This window comes from Aedes aegypti, chromosome 3, assembly GCF_002204515.2.
Source record: "Aedes aegypti strain LVP_AGWG chromosome 3, AaegL5.0 Primary Assembly, whole genome shotgun sequence".
NCBI classification, from domain to species: Eukaryota; Metazoa; Arthropoda; class Insecta; order Diptera; family Culicidae; genus Aedes; species Aedes aegypti.
In genome coordinates this window covers 350352718-350374887 of record NC_035109.1, presented here as the reverse complement: position 1 = coordinate 350374887, position 22170 = coordinate 350352718, and the positions used below count along the sequence as shown (strand labels likewise).

Genomic DNA, 22170 nt, shown 5'->3' with positions numbered 1-22170 from the left:
GGGCATCGCGGATGCTGCCGGGAATGTTATTTGTTCTTCTGTGGTGTTCGTACAGAGGGCAGTGGCAGATTGCGTGTTCTGCTGAGTTGTGTACACTACATTGATCACATTCTTGACGAAAAGATCTGCTATCAAAGTTATAGGCAAAACGGGTGTGTCCGGTCCTAAGGCGTGAAATAACGTGCTGGTCGCGGAAGCGAGGAGAGCTCTTCCCAGCTAGAGGTATCGCCATTTATCTTTCGAAACTGTGCCAACGTATTTTGATGCCACTCTTGGGCCCAGTATCAGCTAATAAGTCTGCTGCCTTCAATGCTGCTTGAATACCACAATGCCCAGGGACCCAGATAAAGGTGACTGTCCCAGGAGTATGGGCACGTATACCCTGTATCCACGGGTGGGACGGCCGCTCTGGCAGCAAGGCTGATAGAACGCTGGCGGAATCGGTGATGATGAGAATTGGAGCACTCGCAGATGAGATGGCTGCTGCTTCGGCAGAGAAAACCGAACATTCAGTTGACACACTTTGGCAGAGTGTTAGATCGGCGCCGGAGATACCGATACCAACTTCACGCTGGTATCGGTATCTTCTGTTTAACGGTGTATGTGTTCTGGGTATATAGTCCGCAGGAGTTCCATTCCAGTCGCACGTTCTAAGCACCGTGGAGTCGTCGCCACTACGGAAAGTCTGTTTCTCTGCTCGTCTGTGTTTGGAGGGGGTAGCTTCCAACTGCTCGCGCCATGCCAGTAGACTCAAGCCACAGGGGGGAGCTGGATAGGCAATCTCGCGGAGGATTCAACAAAGAGCGCGACCCTATAGTTTCTAGCTGTTTTTGAAGCGTAAGTAGTCGCTTTGTGACAGATGGTTGCGTGCACTCAATGGCGGAACGGAAGAGCACCAGCTTCTGCACACGCAGCGTCGGTGGGGGTTGAGGGGAGTAAACCGTAGATAGTGCGAACGTACTTGTTGAAAATCGCTGAGAGAATTTCTTGGAGATTCTGTTGGCTTAAGCAGGTTAACCTTTATCTTGAGACCGTGAAGTAGCCTGCTATCTACGATAGCTTGTGCTACCCTGGACCGCGTAGAGCGATTATTTGCCCTGTGGCTGACAAGAACGACAGTTTATCTTGACAGCATTGAAATGCTCCTTAAATTACAGGTTACGGTCAATCAGTATTTCTAACGTCCGCACAGTTTTCCTATTTGGAATGGGTTGCCCGTCAATTTTGGTTCCTGGACTAACTGGTTCTTGGACACAAACGTAACCTTGTAGCGCCTAGTAGTATGACCAATGGCTACCAGCAAGATGTCGTCAGCATATACAAAAATGTAAATAACTAATGGCAAACTTTTAAACATTCCGTTTCCACGTAACTGCGATGATCGAGCCTTGTGGGAGTCCAGTTTGCTCAGCAATTGCGCTAGAGCTGTGGTTCCCTACTGCAACCCGGAATGAAAGTTTTTAAGGAAGCCAATCTGAAGAAACCTCATTCCGTCAATTGTTTTAGTTTCAAAAGCGTCCATGTTCTATTGAATGCCTTGGAAATATACAGCAAAATCCGCGCATCCTGAAAGAGGTGTCCCGAGTGAGGCAATGTAAGAATCATTACCGTATCCCGGTCTGAAGGCATGCTGTCGATGCCCGATGCGACCATCCGCTTCAAGCTGCTTTTTAAACCGCACGATCACTTTCGAGAGGCATCACGTGAGATATATTGGGCGACATTTGGTTGTGTCCCGAGAGGCTACGTTGTTTCTGGGAATAGGGATGACGAGACTTTTTATCCATCGTCCGGGAATAAGCGCTGGTGTAGCTCTTATAGTTTCACACTGGCTCCGAGGGGGAGGTCGATGCCATCAGGGCCGACGGATTTACCGGAACTAGAACCGAGAGCAAAAGTTGAGCTCTCGCATGGAGAAGGAGCAATTCATCGGAGAGGTGCCATGGTCCTCCGGAATCACGAAATTTGATAAGTTTGTAATTTTACGACGGAAAACTGGATCGCATGCATCGGAACTGACTAGGCTACCAAAGTAGTTTCCTAGTGCTTCGACAACCGCAGAAGGTTCTGTGATCGTTGAACCTTGGAGGTCCACGGAAATCGGCATGGATTTCCTTGTAAGTACTACTAAACGAGTAAATTTTCCTCCATAAATCTGCCGAGGTTTAGGAAGGATTAATAGAATCAAGAAATGTAATCATAGGATGAACTTTGCCTCTCTGCATGCTGCATTGCGTTCTCCTCTTTGTGCTTCTGTTCGTGTGCGTTGCAATCTTCGTCTAGCCCGAAGACAATTCGCTCGAATATTTGCAATTGATTCGCACCACCAATAGTATACCGGCAGCCTGTCCTCTCTGAGAGGGTATTTTCTCGGCATGGAAGCATCACACGCTCGTGATATCACAGCAACTAGCTCTTCACCGTTTAAGTCCACAGTGTTCCGTTCGCACCTCAGGGCTTCAGTGAATACCTACTTCGCCGTCGAAGCGCGTTATTTGCCAACCTCGTTCTTGGATCTAGTTACATCGCACTGCCCGCCGTCCGCCTCGTATTATACTATAGCGAATCGATTGATGGTCGCTATAACCGTTATCAACGTACTAGTTTATAGACCCTACAAGGATAGGACTGCAGAACGTTACGTCGATAACAATTCCGCACCATTTCTGCAGAAGGTGCTCACTGTACTCACATTTGACTGCACTACATTTGATATGGCCAATATAGGGGATTCCAACAATAGATGGACTCTTTGGTTTGTGCAGCAGCTACCCTACTCCACTGCCCTTCAATCAAAGACGCCAGCTATCAATACTGGCTGCCGATTAGCTAGTTCTACTGTGATTCTGTCGACCGTGTCACCTTGGAGGCGCGTGATATAAAAGGTATGATAGTACAAAGATGTAGACGATGTACAAATATTTTGCAGGTGCATGAACGTATATCGTTTCCTATTTTGTTCTCTTATGTACTCCAAACATGACTTTCTTACTTTTCCATATCTCACACTGTATTAAATCGGTTTCAAGTCATGATTGCAATCTTCAGGCGTCGTCAGCAATATATTGATAATGTTTCAATACGGCACAAACTCATTATCCTTCCTACAAATAAATGGATAACGAATGCTCAATGTCCTTCAAAGATTCCATTAAAACTTCTAGATCTACAGGCGTAACCATAGGTCTTTTGAATTGTAGAGATGTGCTAGGGCACTACAGACACTTTCAACTAGATTCTTCAAAATCATTCAGCATACAGAAAAACATAATAATGTATTTATTTGTACGGCAATCTTGCCTGGGTCTCTACGGTATCTTTGACTGGGATTCTACGGGACTTCAACGTGAGATTTTCTCGAATTCCTGCGTGAGTTTCGATGGAACTCCTGCTTGAGATTCTGCGGAATCTTTCTCGGGGCTTCTATGTAATCCACGGCTGGAATTTTCCAGAACCCCTGACAGGGATTCATGGGATTCACTACGTGAGATTCTTTGGAAGCTCTACCTGCGATTCGTCAGGAACCCTTGCTGAGATTCTACGGAACTCCTTCCTGTGATTTTACAGAGTCCTTGACAGAAATACTGCGGTGTCCTCTCATTCCTTACGGAGGGATTTTACAGAATTCTGAATGGGGAACCCATCCCATGCTTCTGGAATCAATACTTGGAATTCCACAAGATTCCTGTTCTGGATTCCCTGTCTAAGATTTTACGGAATCACAGTTTTTGATTCAGTAGAGTATGTGCCTGGGATGCTTCCTACCTTAGATGCTACGGAATCCTTGTCTGGGATTCAATGGTATCCCCGATCAAAATTCTATGAAATCCTTGCCTGGGATTCTATGGGATGCATACCAGTGATTCTTCGAAACCTTTACCTGGGATGCTACAGAATTCCTATTATCTCGTCAGTTTTTGGCGAACTCGCCAACGACGAAAAATCACTCAAATAAAGATATATAAACGTTATCTCATCAGTTACTCTACGTAATCTCCACAAGGAACTCTACGGAGGTCTTCTACATGCTTTAGATTGAAGGTGTACGCAAATAAGGCAGAAAATTCAATTGAATACTCTAAAAATTCATAACTCTCATGGAAATCCATCTACGGAGATCACAGCAGTTAATAAAGTTATCCACTATGCATAAAACAATGCCATGCATTGGAATCTCAATACAAAAACACGTATTCAGTAAACCAAAGGAGGTTATCTTGAGCGCTTTTATGTTTGATATCAAGTCTACTCAAGTAGATCTCCTAAAAATCGCATTGTTCAAATCCAAATCAATAATCGCAACATCTTACAAGATATTCCCCTTCAAGTCATCCGGTTAATCACAATCTAATTCGGTTGTTAAAACTTACTCGAAACATTGTTCACACCCATTCCAACGCAAACTACACCGGGCCGTGCAATGGAACCTTCATGGGCAGGAAAACCTCTTACTCAAATCAGCAGCAGCTCAATTTTCCTTGGCACCACTTCTAAGGCCTCTCCCATGAAATTGCTAATTAGTTTCACATGCAATCGCATTTACTATGCTGCCCGCTTACTGTTTGCATGCTTAAACACTATGACAACAGCAAACTTCGCTAGCTAGAAATTTACGGGCGCTTTTACGACCTTGGATGAACACACAAGTCGCAATTTTTCACACTTTTAAGCAGATAGGTAGTGTAAAAAAAGGCCGCTAACGATCACCGATTTTCTTTTAATTGCTCGGAGTGGTGCGCTTCGTGCACTTTCCGCGAGTTAAGGCGGAACGAGCGGCTATTAAGGCTGTAGCAGACGTCTGCTGCCTTCCCAGTCAATAAATAACTCAATCTCGTAAAATTAATTGAGCGCGAAACTCTTCCGACAGACATCCATTCATTTGTTGTACGAGCTTTTATCTAGATCCATAAATATGTGAACATACTCACTCGCGCTTCATCTTATTTCACAATGGGCCAGGAATTAAAAAAAAAATCTGGCGTGCAAATGAACTAATTTTATTTGTGTAACTTAAGATTTTTTTCATATGAAACCTAAGCTAGTTGACATCTTTTCACTGTAAAGTTCTTAGAACTTCGTCGCAAAATTTTGAATTCTAACCCATAGTGCATTCCCCCCGCAGCAGCTCGAAAGCAAATTTATTAACCACACCATCTTTGTGTCGTTTCTTTGTCCTCTGCCGTACAGGGTCTACAAGCTATCCGATGCCCGGCCGGTCTGTACTTTGACATCGAGAAGCAGACGTGCGACTGGAAGGACGCCGTCAAGAACTGCAAGAACAAAAATCGCGAGCGAAAGGTCAAGCCCCTGCTGATCACCGACGAGCCGCTCTGCCAGGACGGATTCCTGGCCTGCGGCGATGGCAACTGTATCGAGCGTGGCCTTTTCTGCAACGGCGAGAAGGACTGTACCGACGGTTCGGACGAGAACTCCTGCGGTAAGTGTGCTGTTCAAGCAAAATCCTAATCTTGAGAAGTTCAGTTTTCATTCATGAGCATGGGCGTTGCCAGGTAGTGGAGCAGAGTGGGACCATGGACCCCCCTGGTCAACGAGAACACAAATAGTTTCCTATGAAGATTAATAATAATGTTCAATTTCTCAAAGATTGTATTCAAAAGTCAATTTTGGATTTCAACTAAAAGTCGGACTTCCCAGACACTACACTACGTTTTGATTCATATTACGGACAGCTTCAAATTCCGGACTTTCTACTTTGTATGGGAAACATTTCAAACGAAATGTTTCAATTTTTGCCGTTCAAAAGTTCTCAATTTCGAGGCTCGTTTTAGTCAGCTTTTTCATTGAATATCTTTGAAAATTTATAATGTCCAACTACCTTGAATGTCTCTTTAGGAGTTTGATGATTTCAATTGATGATTTGACTGTTTTCCATTGATGATTATCATGAGCTGTCCGAAATTCGAATCAAAGTGTCCGAAATATGAGGGAAAAGTAAGGAAGCGTCCGGAATAAGAATCATGAAAAGGCCACACAATTTGATTTATTTAAAATTATTCAAGTTGCGGAAGTGTATTCTTTGCCCACCATTCGAATGTTCAGGGCTTCCGACGCTCGATAACGCTAAGGAATCATACAGAATGATTTATTTTGTATGATCTATCCTGGGTTATACTTCACTGAGGCCTTAAGTGTCCGTAATATGAATCAAAACGATATTCAGAGATTTCAAGTTATCCTTTTTTTTTGGCCGATGATAAAAAAAATCTAGTATTTGAACTTCGAGTCATGATCGTTTTTGACTGAAATTAGTGAATGAACCATTGAGGTTACTCTCCCCGCTCCTCCTGATGGAAATCCTGGCTACGCCCATATCATGTGAATCCGGTGAGGTCCAAGGTCCAACACGGCACACTGACCATATGTGGTCTCGCGTCCAACAAGTGTCAAACTCGGTTCGTAATAGGTCAGTTGACTAGCGGGCCACTACACTCGGACAACTACACAGCAGCTGCACTATGGCCAAGTGCTACGGCCCCGACGAAATCTCGGCCCGCATAGATTCAGGTTTTTTCTGCGCAGAGCAAATTATAGTCCGGCTTTGCGGCAATAGCCAGTGACAGCAGCAGCCGGCGAGCGATTCAAGCGAGGAACGCGCGCGTGCGACTAGGCAAATATTTGTTCAAACGAAAGCGAAATTTTGCACCCAGACTGCTGGCAGGTTGAGATACGGTGAGACGGTATGGCGCGCGATTGCGGTGTGGGTCTATAGGGTAAAATGGTCCAAAAATGCCTCTTCAAGGATTTGTGGCGTATGCTTGTAATGGGAGCCACCTTTTTGGGCCTTTCGAAGTACTAACAGTAACTGTGAAATAATTGTTAGCGTCCACCATGAAAGTATTTTCAATATTTGAATTATGTTATGCTTTCAAATCGTGTCGAATAGTTGGTTAAAAAATGGAGGTGGTTCAAAATGATCGAATGGGTGGTGTAATCGCTATTTAGTATGGAGAACATGAAGTAAACAAACATGCTCCTCCATGAGTTTGCTTGGTTTCATGTAAGCGCTCATTCGTTAATGAAATCATCGAAATATCATATGACTTAAGCAAAAAAGTGAAATTTTCATCAAAAGATCGAAGTAAAATTTGTGAGTTTATCTAATAGTATCGTTTCGTTGAGTACGAATTCAAAGATTCTATGAATGATTCAATGAATCGAGCCATCTAATCCCATCTATACGTATTGGGCCATGCTCCCCTAATCTTTTCGAGATAGACTTGGATTAGGAGCCTGAGACTAGTTTTCTGTCCCCGCACGTTGCACGGCAGCCTCCACCGCATGTCAGTTGGGTGGACTCCTCAACAAGTTGCTCTAACCTGCCGCAATAGTGTGGAGTAAATTGCCTGCTAGCGGTAGGTTAGACAGGCCTTCTGCGCTTGGAAATGCAAGCAGGTTTGTAGGTTACGGTGTTGCTAGGTAAATGTGGATTTTGTGAAAGACTCTCGTTCGACAGGGTTTTTACAACACTTTCAATTTTAATTCGCTCGTTTGGGACTTTTTTCAAGCTACTAAAACACTTTACTTTTAAATAGTGGGTGAATATTTGGATTTCACTGCTTGTATTACCTAAAATAAATAAAAATTAGTGATTTTTCTTGATTCTTTTTCCGGACGTAACGTCACTTATGCTTCATATTACGGACACTTTGTTTCGAACGCCGGACAGCTCACGAGAAGCAAAACTAAAATCATTAAATTAATAATTATCACTCCCAGTCGTGAGAGCAACGCCAAAACTAGTTGCATATTATGAATTTTCATGGATTGCTATGGATAATGCTTATTATAACGCACCTGGAAGTTGGGAACTTTTTAACGGAAAATATTGAAACATTTCCCATACAAAGTTGAGAGTCCGGAATTTGGAGCTGTCCGGAATATGAATCAGAACGGTATTTCTGATTATTTTTCACGTAATTTTTTACAGCTTTTAGTGTTCTTCTCAATTAGTTAGACAGGGCCATGTTTGGACAAATTATTTTTAAGACTCAGTTTAACCCGTATCCGCCCAGCAAAAAAGTTTAAATTGCTGCCATTTTGGCAATTTTTGACAGATTACTTTTGTTTTAGTTCAAACCGAATCGACTGGATGTCTAAATTAACAATAATTATTGTAAATATCCACCGTTTTGGAGTTATTCGAAAAAAAAATGACTCCAACTTCCTTCTCAATCAACTTTCAACCAATTAATCTGTATGAATCTGACTCCATTTAAATTTGTTTTGGAAGAACTAAATTGAAGAATAGATCCTGCTTTGTACACTGGTATTATTGAGTTATTTATGGGACCTCCGTGGAACCGGCCCCAAATAGGCCAGTTTTATTTTTCCGGCAAATTTGAGTATTAAACATTATTATTAAAAAAAAAACAGGTCAGACCTAATATTCATTAATACTTCTAGTATTTCTAGTATTCATTAAAGGTGTCTTGCCCCTAGGGTCAGACCCGATAGTCACATGATTATTTTGAGGGTATTGGCCTCCTAGAAATAAAAGAATAGGTGACCGAATTCCCTAATCTCGAAATTTTCGCATTTTGTAAATAAAACATGGTTCACAACTAAGTGGTCCAGTGACTTTTACTTGTCATCTAGGTGGCCAATATCCTGCAAATGATTTCCCACGAGTATGTCTGTGTTAGCTTTTGCAAATGATGAAGTTCAATACCAAAATTTCGACGGTAAAGAAGATAAATCAAACTCATCTATCTTCGGCCGGTTCTAACGAGGTCCCATAAATAATCGATAAAATACAGTTCTCACATAAAGTTTGTAGTTGAAACTATAAAAACATGGCTTCGTGGCCGTGCGGTTAGTGTTACCAAGCGTTTAGCCGCATCGTGTCAAGGAGTGTAGGTTCGATTCCCGCTTCAGTCCGGAAAACTTTTCATCAGGAAAGTATTTTGACTGTGCCACTGGACGTTGCGTTGTCTAGTGTGGTGCTTCCTTCAAAGGGCAAATCGTCCACTGGAAGCATCTACGTGTCTTAAAAAAAAAAGTTGAGTTGGAGTTGTATTTATACTTATAAGTTGAGTATAAGTTGATAGAAAAGGAAGTTAAGGTCATTTTTACCCGACTTGACCCAGTGATTCGAACTAAAACGAAGACAATCTATCAACAATTGCCGAAATAGCAGCAATTTTTCTTATTTTTTCTCATTTGCTGTGCGGATTTGAGTTAATACACTATTTTCGTAATTTTAATAATCATTTCGTGGAGAAATCGACTGTATATTTTAATTGTGGAATTTACGGCTACGCAGTCCCAGTTCCTCAGTCCCCTGAGGAAGACACAATCCCCGTGTCGAAACGTTGGGTTAAAATAAAACTCGTTTTAATCATTCCAACACTGCGTAGCCGTGAATTCCACAAATAATCATTTCAAATGAAAAAAATATATATTTGAAACACTATCGTAAAAATATCTTATTTCACGAGGCAAACCCAAATTTGGCATAACTGGCATAAAGCTCTCAGTGAGTACAAAAGAGAAAACCCAACTCACTGCAAAGTTTTTTCTACCTACCGTTAGCTTTCGAAGTCTCATGAAGTTGAAATAACTTTAATTTAGGTAATCTTGAAGGAAGGAACCCAAATTTGGCGTATTCCACGGACATTCGACGCTGGGTCGGTGCGTCTCTATCTGTTTTTGATTATTTGATCTGTTTCTGATTATTAACTTTCAGCATTGGCGTAGCTAGGATTATTTTCTGGAGGGGGCCTAGGGAGGTCCTAGCAAATGATTATTTGTAAGATATAATATCGGTCGCAATAGCCACGATTTTCACAAATTTTATTATTTATTTATTTATTTTAACTAAATAATTTAGAAACAGGGAAAAGCCCCTTTGAGTGATTATCATTGAAGAAATCGTTCTCAAAAAGGCATAAAACCTCTTCATCTTTTCTAAAATCGTTATAAAAAATATTATAAACTAAAGGCTCAAACGACATTGCACAGTGGTCCAGGAATCAGTTTTACGCGGAAAGATGCAATTTGAGCTTTAGAATGAAACATTAGACAAAAATGGTCTTCTACAAAGTTGTTTGTATTAGTTAAGCCCTTTGTTTGGTGTTATTGAAAATTAGGGTGGACCACATTTTCATAGAAGTAGTGTAACTAACTTTCTTATTTGTAGAAGTTATATTATACATGCTTCAGCAAAGTTATAGACCATTCAATTTCAAGCAATTTTGCCAAAAAAAGTTTTTTTGTATCTCTTAAATTGACCGATTTAGAGCTTTTTTCCTGCAGTGACATAGGGTGGTCCGAACAAAACTGGTTTTCTGGCTCTAGAGTTTTCAATTCAAATTTCTCATCAAAGTAGTCTATGAAACACTTTTAGAGCTTTAAAAAATGCGTAATTTGGTGAGTGAAGAAACTCGCTATCTCCTTTCGTTTAGGAGTTATTGTTGTTTTTCTCTCAAAAACATGCCTACTTTGATTGTTAATTTCTCTGATTGGGGCAAACATAAAAAATATCTTTTGACGGCATTCAAAAGACAAAATAAAATTGTATATTATATCAAAAAATTACAGATGTGTTATTTTTGTAACTCTAAAAATGCCTTGAAAAACAAAGGTTTTTAAGCAGAAAAACTTTAATAACTTTTGAACTAAAATAGATATCATCAATATTTTTGCATGAAAATTTGCGTTTTGTTAAGTTCTTAAAGTCGTTCATAGACCGCTTTGACGAGAAATCTGAAATAAAAAAGATAGGGCTTTAAAACTATTTTGAAGATTTTCATGGTATGTATTTCTTCATTATTTTACATTTTGAGCATGAAAATGAAATTTTAGACAAAAATGATTTTCTACAAAATTGTTTCTAAAAATGTAAGCTTCCATACTGTGTCATTTGAAACTAGGGTGGTCCACAATATCACACATATCATATAATCAACTTTTTTATTTGCAATAATACTGTTATATGCTCTTAGGCAAAGCGGTAGAATTTGAAATTTTGATCAACTTTGCCAAAAAAAGTTTTTCTGTAGCTCAAAATTTGACCAATCTAGAGCATTTTTTCCTAATCATCGCAGGGTGGTCCAACAAAAATAAGTTTTTTACCTCTAGTTTTTTTAATATTATTTTCTCGTCAAAGTCGTCTATGAATGACTTTTAGAACTTAACAAAACGCAAATTTTCATGCAAAAAGATTGTTAATATCTATTTTAGTTCAAAAGTAATTAAAGTTTTTGTGATAAAAAATGTTTGACTTTCAAGACGTTTTATTAGAGTTACAAAAATAACACATCTGTAATTTTTTGATATGATATACAATTTTATTTTGTCTTTTGAACGCCGTCAAAAGATATTTTTTATGTTTGCCCCAATCAGAGAAATTCACAATCAAAGTAGGCATGTTTTTGGAAGAAAAACAATAATAACTCCTAAACGGAAGGAGATAGCGAGTTTCTTCACTCACCAAATAACGCATTTTTCAAAGCTCTAAAAGTGTTTCATAGACTACTTTGATGAGAAACTTGAATTGAAAACTCTAGAGCCAGAAAACCAGTTTTGTTCGGACCACCCTATGTCACCGTAGGAAAAAAGCTCTAAATCGGTCAATTTAAGAGATACAAAAAAACTTTTTTTGGCAAAGTTGCTTGAAATTGAATGGTTTACAACTTTGCTGAAGCATGTATAATATAATTTCTACAAATAAGAAAGTTAGTTTTATCATTTCTATGAAAATGTGGTCCACCCTAATTTTCAATAAAACCAAACAAAGGGCTCAACTAATACAAACAACTTTGTAGAAGACCGTTTTTGTCTAATGCTTCATTCTAAAGCTCAGAATGCATCTTTCCGCGTAAAACTGATTCCTGGACCATAGTGCATTGGTACATAGCAGAGCCAAAATCTTCAAGGAGGACGAGGAACCAGAATCTACTTGAAATCATCAAAACGGGACAGATCTGGGAAAATTTTCATCAAACCAATTCTGAAATAAAAAAGAAACAAGTACCGTAAATTCGGGTCAAATTGATCAGTAGGGTGAAATTGATCACCGTGTCACACTATTTTCTTTCTTCCTAATGGAGCACAAATATCAATGTGATCTGCAGTGAATGAACGTTGTTTGTCGGCACTACAGTCGAATTATGTGCTGTGATGTTTTTAGCGTTTTAGAATGTTTATTTCTATGAAAATAACGCAAAACTTCAAAATCATGTACGGTGCAGTATTGAAAAACATCCATAAACTTCTTGTTCTAAACAAGTTTTTGAAAATGGTATAAACTTGAAAGTTTGTAAGGATACTTAAAATATATTCCAACATCAAAACTCGTACCAACTTGCTCATTCGTTTGAAATAATTGAATTTCTGTTCGATATCATAAAATTCCTTGGGAAATTGCCTACATTTAGGCGTTTTGCGCGTAATTCTTCAGATTTAATCATTCATTATTTCCATGAATATTGTATTGCTTAGAATTTGGCAAGCATATTCGGATTCAGAGAACTCAACTTCAGTATGAAGAGTTATTTTAAAAACTAACAACAATCATATTGACAAGTGATCAATTGCACCCGAAACGGAATACCCCGATTTTTTATTTTGGAGATGATTTTTAGCACTAAAATTAAATGTGTTAGAAAATTTCGTTACACGAGTCAATGAATCTCACCGTTGTACTTGTTTTCATATAGTTAGTTGTTTGGAATTGTCAACATTATTGAAAATAGACAAGGAAAACCGAGAAATATGATCAATTTCACCCGAAATTACAGTATCAAACATAATATGACGTATCATTTAAAAATCTATAAAGTAATTTCAAAGATGGTAGAAATCTACTTCCTAATATGTCTCGTCACAATTATTTTCATGATCATCAAGCACAGAATCCTTTCCAGAAAATTTACAAGAGTTCATCAAGAGTTTTTCATCTTTCTTTAGGAGTTCTTCCTAAAGTTTCTGTTCAGATTCCTTTAGCAAATCGTTTAGAAAATCTCTCAGAAGTTCTTCAATTATTGCTTAGAGAATTCACAAAAAATAAAATAAACAAATTGTATTTAATGTTCTTAACGATATATCAGATAAGTTCTCCACAGATCAATCTGCATTTAAACAGAAAATTCTCTAAGAGTTTAAGATTCCTCTAAAAATCAATCTGATGTTGCTTCAAAACACTCTCAAAAATAATATACTCAAATTTTTACGAAAATGCCTACGGAAAAAAAAATAAATTAAAATCAAACAATCCTTTACCATTTTTAGCGAAATACCTTTAAATGTTCTTTCAAAAACTCTCCTGCGAAAACACTCAAAAACTTGCCGTGCGATTTGTTAAGGGATTTATTCATAGAATTATCCGTACTCTTCATACAAATTGTATTGGCATTTTGTATGACGTGTACGGATTTCAATCCCACACGGTGCCTATTTTGGAAATATTTCTGAAGGATTAAAACTCCTACGAACTACGCAAAAAACTTGTAATATAAACTTTGGGAAAACTATTTGTAGGAATTCACAGATAAATATTTAGTAGCATTATCAGTAAATTAAATTATACTCATTACGTGTGGTAATGATGGACAAACTATGGGTGAAATTATGAAAAAAAAATCCACGTGCTCGGCTGGGATTTGAACACAGAACTCTTGGATTGGATTACCGAACAGCTCAATAGAAGTCATTTTTGTTATCAGTAAAATTTCTTAGTATAAGATTTTACAGAATCAATGGTTTTTTTTTCGGAGAATTGTGAGAAAAAACTTGGTATTTAAAAATCAAATATTTTTTGAAAATTTCTTCAAAATTTTAAAAATACACAGTCGGCTCTCTATAACTCGATATTCAAGGGACCATGGACTTTAATAATTATCGAGTTATAGATTATACCGACACTAAAAATCCTCAAATCATAGGATCGAATTTACTTTTATGATCATTTCTGCAAGAAAGCGACATTATTTTGTTGATAGTATTTGGAAAACTATTATTTATAAACTTTTTTCAATTTATTAATATATTTCTTTTTATATTTTTCGACTTTCATTACAACTTGCAAGTATGTTCAAATGCAAACTAGAATAAGTTCAAGTTTCCCCGTATAAAATTATTTTTTAATATATATATCGAGTTATGGAGGGAAATTTATCTCTCACGTGACATCGACTAGTGGAGATATCGAGGTATGAAAATATCGAATTATGGAGGACATGGTGATGGAAATTTGAAGGGACATAAAAATCCATAGATTTATAGAATATAGCGAATTATGGCGTATCGAGTTGTGCAGAGTCGACAGTAATAGCATTTTTTAAGCATGTTGTTAAAGTAATAAGTTTTCAATTGCCAAAATGTTCAAAAGAATTAAATCAAAATTAATGAAAAAATATATTGATGAAAAAAAAACTTAAAAACGTTAAACTTTTTTACACCAGGGTAAATTTCTGTTATGCATATGAATAAAACTAAGAACAGGTTTAAGATCCTTGAAAAAAAAGCTGTTATCAAGGTTTCTCTCTCTCTTTCTTAGTGAATTCTTATCGCCATACAACTCAAGCAGAAACCCCTCCAAAAACATTGGAAATGAGAATGCAGTAAACATGGTGCTTCGTGCTAGAAAAATTCGAATTTTCGGAAATCGAATTTCCAGGATACTAACCTTTTTTTGTTCGTAAATATTGAAAAATTGAGCTTATCGCACAAAACGACAATGTATATCGAGTTAAGCTGATAAGCTTTTGAGCACAAGCTGAATGGTTAATCGTTTGGTTTTCACGCGATTCACAGAAGTTGGAGCCTCCACGTTGATGCTGTGTACGACAAGTGAGATTTTCCAACTATTATTGTACAACATAAACTAACGTAACTAGTGAAATGTTTCTTTAGTTAAGTTTTCTATAAGTCGTGTAAATTGATTCATAATATTTTTTCCACGTAAGGATATTCATTAAATTAAATTCTAGAAGGAGCCTAGATGGTTCTAAGGGGACCCCCTGGCCCCTCTTGTTCCTACGCCAATGACTTTCAGCTGATCCACAACAATACCTTAAATGACCAATAAATCGTTTATATAAATTTAAAAGGCTTTTTAAATATCTTGGAATAAATTTTAGCAAACTCTTAATTAGTCAAAGTATGCTATGTTTTTTTTCAGTGACTTCATTGAAATAAAAAGTCAAATAAAAAAGGATTTGAGGTTTAATAAAAATTTCATCTTAGCGCAACTCTAAATACCTTTATATTTAATTGTAAAAACATTGTAATGTTGAGTTTCGCTTTTATTTCAACAAAAATACTAGTATTATTGAAAATCTCAGAAATCCCGGGATTCACAAGTTTCTTTTTTTGTACCGAATCGCGGGACGAACAAAAAGGCCAGGAAGTAGACAATCTAGTCCTCCTTACATGCCTTTGGAATCACAGCGAAAATTGGTTATGGTATGTCATTGAATTTGCAAACGGTTCAATGTTCAAATCTTCCAAAAATCTTCAGAATGATATGTCGAAACAATTAGTAATTGAACAATAAATAATTGAATTAATGTAGAAATGATGACAGAACTATATGTTCCTAAATGTATAATTTGGGAACATATAGTTTCAATTTTCAGATGGCAAAGAGCATGTGTTATCATGCAAATTGAATATATTTAGCTCCACTGGACAAGAGCAGTGCTTCGTTGTGTTTCAATAAATTATGTACCATATCATAATTATTATTGGCTCCAGCATGCATCCAAACATTTTTACTCCTTTGAATTTTATAACGACCCATCTCGAAATGCATCTCCGTAATCAGCTTGCATCATCCTGGCCGGCTCTGCTACCGTTCGTTCGCTATACCCTTTCGAGGGCAGCCAACCTTAAACCTGACTGATGCTTGATCGTGGCCCATGAACATGTGCAGCGCGCGCACCCATTCGCTATGGGTCAATTTTACATAACCCGGTACGGCTGATGTAACCCTCGTGCAAGTAGTGGGCATCAGCGTGCTCTGGCTACGGCGTGGTGATCATCATCATCATCATCTATAAACCCGGGTAAGGGTATGACCGAATCACTTTCCCTTTCACACCCTTACAGTGTTGATGCCGTGGGTCGTGGACACTTAGTCCGGGTATCGATCGAAGAAAAAACTACAGCGAACTGTTTTCGAGAGCACTTGGTGCTTTCACATTTCGCACGGATTGGCGATAAAGTACAACGGTCCTCCACTAAGTCTGCCAAAGTTGTATAATGAACTCCGGCTGACAAAGTGCAGGGTCATTAATCGTCACTGCCGTCGTTAGCTCGACAACACAATGACCCTTTCCGTGGACAGCACACAGCATTGACAGGGTCCGGGTGCACCACAATCGAAGGTTAATTACGGAAGGAGACTTGACTCCGACTCGATGCAATCAGGAACTCCGTCCAGCTTGAAGTGCCCGATGAGTTCAAGAGTTCAAACGCGAATTACGAGATTGCATCGCAAGTGCTATTGATGGCGGAACTCCTCCACGACGCCGGGGTGCTCTGCTGAAGTCTGTTGGTCGTCTTGCGAATGTCGATTGCCATCGTCCGCGTCGTCTTGGGTAATTTATGTAAATTCCAGTACCGTTACATCCATCAAACCGGAGAGCAACTCGGCAATTAAACACAATGCACATCCAAAGAGCACGGCTTGGAACCACTTGATATGCAACGTGCTACGCTGCGCTGAGTTGCTTGGTATACGGCTTAACGGAGGTTTCGTAATCGTATTCGAAAACTGACAGGATGACTGTGTGACGACTGTAAGTTGCTGCTGCTAATGCTACAATCAGGTAGTAAAACACTTGTTTTGCATTTTGAGCAATGGTGGCTTTCGACGGAACAGAAATAGCCGGTTGGCTGCTTGCTGGGTAGTAGTGTTTTGTCACGATTAGTTTATTAATGAGGTGTAACTGATTGGTTCGAATCAGCAAATTGTGCGAGTGGTAATTGTGGGTCTGGGGGTAATCATATGGCTTAGGTTCGGCGTAATAACTGTGTTTAGTTAATTGAAAGGAACTTGGTTTAGTAAACAGATAGGTATGTACGTGCAGGGTGTGGTACTCTGAAGTAACGCCCAAAGAACTTTAATTGAGCTTATTTCGAAGTTGGAGATCCGGCACGGTAGTTCATTGATAACATGAATTTTCAGAAAAGTGGCCGTTCATAAAGCACGTGGAAAATTCAGACGATTCGAAAAAGTTTACCTTTGTCCACGGAGAGGGGGTTGGGCTAATAAAAAGTCCACGTAGTTTTATAACACAAACTATAAATTCAAATCAATATGGCCATCTAGGTTGTTCAAAAGTGTTCGCCCTATTCTAAGTGCTGGCACTGTCTATTGAACAGCATCATGAAAATACCGATGTTCCTTCCAGTATTTTCTTGTTAACATTAATATTTTTAGCATATCAATTATTTGATACAAATATTCAAAAGGCCAAGCCCGCTGTGCAAATTTGCGGTTTGCGATTATTATTCGAAAATTTCCGGGAATTGGATGATTACCATGATAGATGGAAAATTTTTATATATTGTAATAGAAGAAATGGGGCCAACCGTTTCATTTAAAGCAGATGTAAGTAGCGTTTGCTAAGAAAGTAAATTCGCGCCCCATTGTTGTTTGTCCTAGTCCTTTTCCTAGAATAGGATATATGTATTTCTCCTGTACGTCCTGGCTCTAAAACCTAAGCTTAAGCGCCCTCACTAGCTCTCTGAAACAAAAAGAAAACCAACTTTGAACTCCCTCCTGTTTGACAGCAATCTATGATACAGTCAACTCTCCCTAACTTGATATTGAAGGGACCATCGAGTTGAGGAAGTATCGAGTAACATAACACATATTTTTCAATTCTTGAACTTTTCATTATTTTAACACGCTTTAGCTTACGCCTGATACATAGGCAATCTGTTGACCAAAAGCAAGTCACTCTGACATTAAATTGCGATACCCCAACTTATAAACTCCGGCATGAACTGGCGCAGATTCAGTCGGACACAACCCGAGCAAAGCCAAATAACAACCGTATAACACAGCGATAATAGTATATCTTTCATGCATTCATTTTGTTATTTGGTGTTATCAATAGGAAGACTCTTGTTATCAACAAATTTTGAGCTGTCACATCGAGAATGCCATCGACGGATGAATGACATCAAATGTTACCCGACCAGACGGAAGAAACAAGATTATAACAGAATGTGTTCCCCTGATATTATTTTTTTTTATATCACCAATTGTTACAAAACATGTACCGTTAGTAGTTAAAATAACAGAATTTGCACCAAATTAAACTAAAATATAACAAACCCTGTTACAATTATATCAAAATTATTACAGAATGTGCTGCAAGGATATTACAAAATAACAAAATTATTGCAAACTATGTTACTGTTTATGACATCGGATGTTATTTGCAACAAACTTATAAATGCGATGTCAAAAATATAACAAATGTAGTTATAAATGTGTTACTTAAAATATAACAAGTTGAGAACAAAGCCATCTTGATAGCAAAATTTTATCAAGTTCTGTTATTTTTAAATGCTATTGATAGGAATTTGTTATAATCTTGTTATGTGGTTCTGGTCGGGTAGTTAAAATAATTCGATCTTCATAACTAGTTGATAACATAATGAGTTATCAATCGGGGAAATTGGATGTATAGCAGAACTTGTTGTCAACCCGTTTCAAATGATAACACTATGAGATGTTTAAATAACATTATAAGCAATCCTAAACGAATGCCCTCAAATGTGAAGTGTCGAAAATACACAATCAATCAATCAATCTAAAGCATAAACTTTTGTTATCACGTTTGTTACGTTGCCTGCTTATTCAACCATAATGAAAACAAGCTAGTTTATCAACAGTTTGTTAGTGGATAACTCAACTTGTAATCGAGTTAGAAGCTAGATGTTGTTCTAATTTTTGCCCTAGTTTCAAAATTCAAGTTCAATATTGAGTAACCAATAATTTCCCGGAATGTTAGTTCCTCGAATGTAATTTCCCCTAACGCTATTTATTATAACTTTATATATTTGAAGGTCGCAAATGCACTGGTAATCTGATATGTACCTTTCTTAATTTTTAAGACGGTTCTGTCGAGATCATCAACGAGACCTCGGCATCGTTGGTAATGTGTGTTTAGTGGAGAATGAAGAAATATCTTCTTGTAATGATTGCTTATTGTTCTATATAGTTCACCAAACTGTCACTGAAGACAATTCAATCACCTTTTTGAAGTTCCGAGATCTTTCGGGGAAATGGCGTACTGGAAAACGACATTCAGGGAATAATAGCACAATCAAAAACAATTTATTTATTTATTTATTATCGTCAATCAAAGTAGACTACAGGTTAACACTTAAATCTTTATACTACTATATCTTAAAGAGTTAAAGTATATTCTTAGGTTACTACGCGACATTGTTAAGTCTATTGTTTCGCAATAAAAATTGACCTACTTTCCTCCGAATGTCGTTTCCCGAATTCCATTACCTCGCCAGTTTTTCGAATAACCCTTTTCCTCAAATTTCATTTCCCCGAATGACTTGTTTCCCCCAAAAACAGGTTGAATAATAATCTTCAGGGACAGTGTGGTGAACTAAAAGGAACGATAAGCAATCGAAAGAAGAGTATATTTGATCAATCTGGACTAAACACATACCGATTTTGGCAAAATGGAGTGAATTTTATTTTGCCAAATCTGGGCCTTCTTTAGTTCAACTTTTATCTTAAGAGCAGCTTGTACTGAGTACAAGCACCATCTGAAAAGCACACTTGTTGTACAAAATACAAAATATATTTGTGGATGTTCTTGAATTCTAATATGTAGCTTTAAAGCAATATCTTATTGAAAGAAGCTGGTTTCGAATAAAGGAGCCATTGAGAATCGTTTCTGGTGGGATTTTTTTAGACTTTCCTGAAATTTTGATTTTATAGGTTCTTAATTGAAAATACTTCAAGTTTTCATTATTTATTATGATAAAAATATAGCTGGAATGTAATGTCAGGAATGAAAAGAAAAGGACGAGAGAGAAAATATTCATTATTTACTGCAAACACCGTTTAAAAACTACACACTATTTTTTTTTATTTTGGTATATTTTCAATTCTTGTTTTCTAAACTGAATCAATAAATCATCCAGATATATATTTTATCACGAGCATTATATTCGCTGGCTAAGGTTGAGGATAGTTTACAAGCGTCATTTTTTTGTCAAGAATAATTTTGAATTATTGACGAGGTTCGCAACAATTTTTGAGCTCAATTATGCGTGTGGATTCCAACTTTGTGTAATCATAAAACCATTGGACACATGGAAGATAGAAATCCTTGATTTAATCCATGAAAACTGTATAGTCAAGTTATTGGGAGCTCCAGAAAGAATTCAATATAAATATTTTTTGGATAAAAATTTCTACAACAATATTATGATAAAATCTATTGCAACTAGAAGAGTTGTTTTGAGAACTCGTGAAATAATTGTGCAAAAATATCGAGAAACCAAAAAGTTATTTTCTAGGTTATGGCTTTCAGTCTGTTATGCTCAAAATCGGATTTTATGTTTTCATCCGACATTTCGCACTAATAAATGTTCCGAACCTAGAGCACAATTATCACAGTCGTAGCCCCGGGCAAAACAAATTATCGCGATTTGATTTTTTTTTTCTTTTGCGGTAAAATATGAAGCTGCCAATAGAGGGGTAGATAATCAATACCCAGGTAACCAATAAGCATTTAAATAAGCCGCGAAGTAGCCTGTTATCAGAATTTGGGCTGCTTGCTGCTCTTTCAAAGCAGTTCGATTGCAAGGCCGCATTGAAATAGCAGTGGCGCTGCTGTTTTCAATCTCTAAGTCGGTAACAAGCATTTTCACGGCACGGGCTGTTTTCGGACTCTGACATTTGAAATGCTGTATTACTGCTGTATGAGTGCAACGAAAGACAAGTACATGCAATGTGTTACTAATTCGACAGAATATGCCGTCTCTTTCATACTGCAACCATTATGTGTGAGCTGTTTTGACAGCTACTAGAAATGTTGCTATCAAGTGGAGGACTTTAAAAATAAACATGATCGCAGCCATACGAAGCCAGCTGAATCATCGATATTTCGATTTTGCAGCATTGTTCTAGTTTTTAAAAGCAAAAAATATGCAGCAAATGTATGTATCACCGGTAGAATTAATCATTCGATTCCTTCGGTTGGGTTTTTCACAGGTTTTTCAGTGCGCGCTAGTATTAGCACTCTATGAAAGTCTGCCATAAGGCACATAATACGTTGTGTCTCGTAGATATCGATGAAGTGTTCGTAGATTACACGCAGCTATCCGAACAAATGGTTTCTAAAGTAGGGTCTAAAATCACCGCTCGGTGCCAAACCACCTGTAGCCTATCCTGTAGCGTCACCATCTCCAGTTCTATCAATCATCAGGTCGACATTTCAATTCGTAATATTAAATTAAGGAACAAAAATACAACAAAAGCGAAATGTATAAAAATAGATGCACAGGATGAGGAAGAGACAAAGAGAAGGATGGGTAATTTTTTTTTTGCACAGCACCAAGGCGTTACAATTTGTTTGACAACTAAATCCAACGTTCCTGAAGTTGCAGCATTGAAGCAGTCCTTTATTTTGCCAAACCCTGCTATGAGAAAGCACTATAGGTGCATATACATTTGACGATGCTTCGCCGTGTAGACGCATATAATGCTGGATGAATGCTGGTTCAAATGCTTGTCGGTTACTTGGGGAGAAAATAATGTTCAATGTGTTGCTTGAAACGAGTGTGTTCAATATCGGGGGTAGACAAAAGCAGCTGTTTACAAAATTGGGAAGGCACTGTATTGCCAAAAAAGCTGAGTACGGTGCAATTCGGAAGAACTGCCAATCTAATAAAGAAGGGTGAATAACATCTGCTTGTAATCTGTTTGTTCATCACCTTTAAATGTATTAGGTTATGACAATTGTGAGTACCAAAAGTATTGGGAAATGGGCTATTGGGAGAACGACATTCTGGTAAAATAATCATCAAATCAAATAATTGCGTAAATTTTAAAGTTGAAAAGTGTAGGATAATTTTTACCCGTTCTGTCAAATTTAACACTTCTGCAGTAACATTACAGCTTTGAGGAAGTTTTACAGTTTTTTTCAATGGCCTTTC

At 37.8% G+C, this 22170-nt stretch overlaps 1 protein-coding gene across 1 annotated transcript in view; it reads left to right on the top strand.

The window, feature by feature from the left end:
• Positions 1–22170, top strand: part of LOC5578124 — a 51881-nt gene that overhangs the window by 20442 nt on the left and 9269 nt on the right. Inside the window, exon 3 of the mRNA XM_001656773.2 lies at positions 5188–5437. Within this exon, the coding sequence (XP_001656823.1) occupies positions 5188–5437 (250 nt within the window). The remainder of the gene's footprint in view (positions 1–5187; positions 5438–22170) is intronic.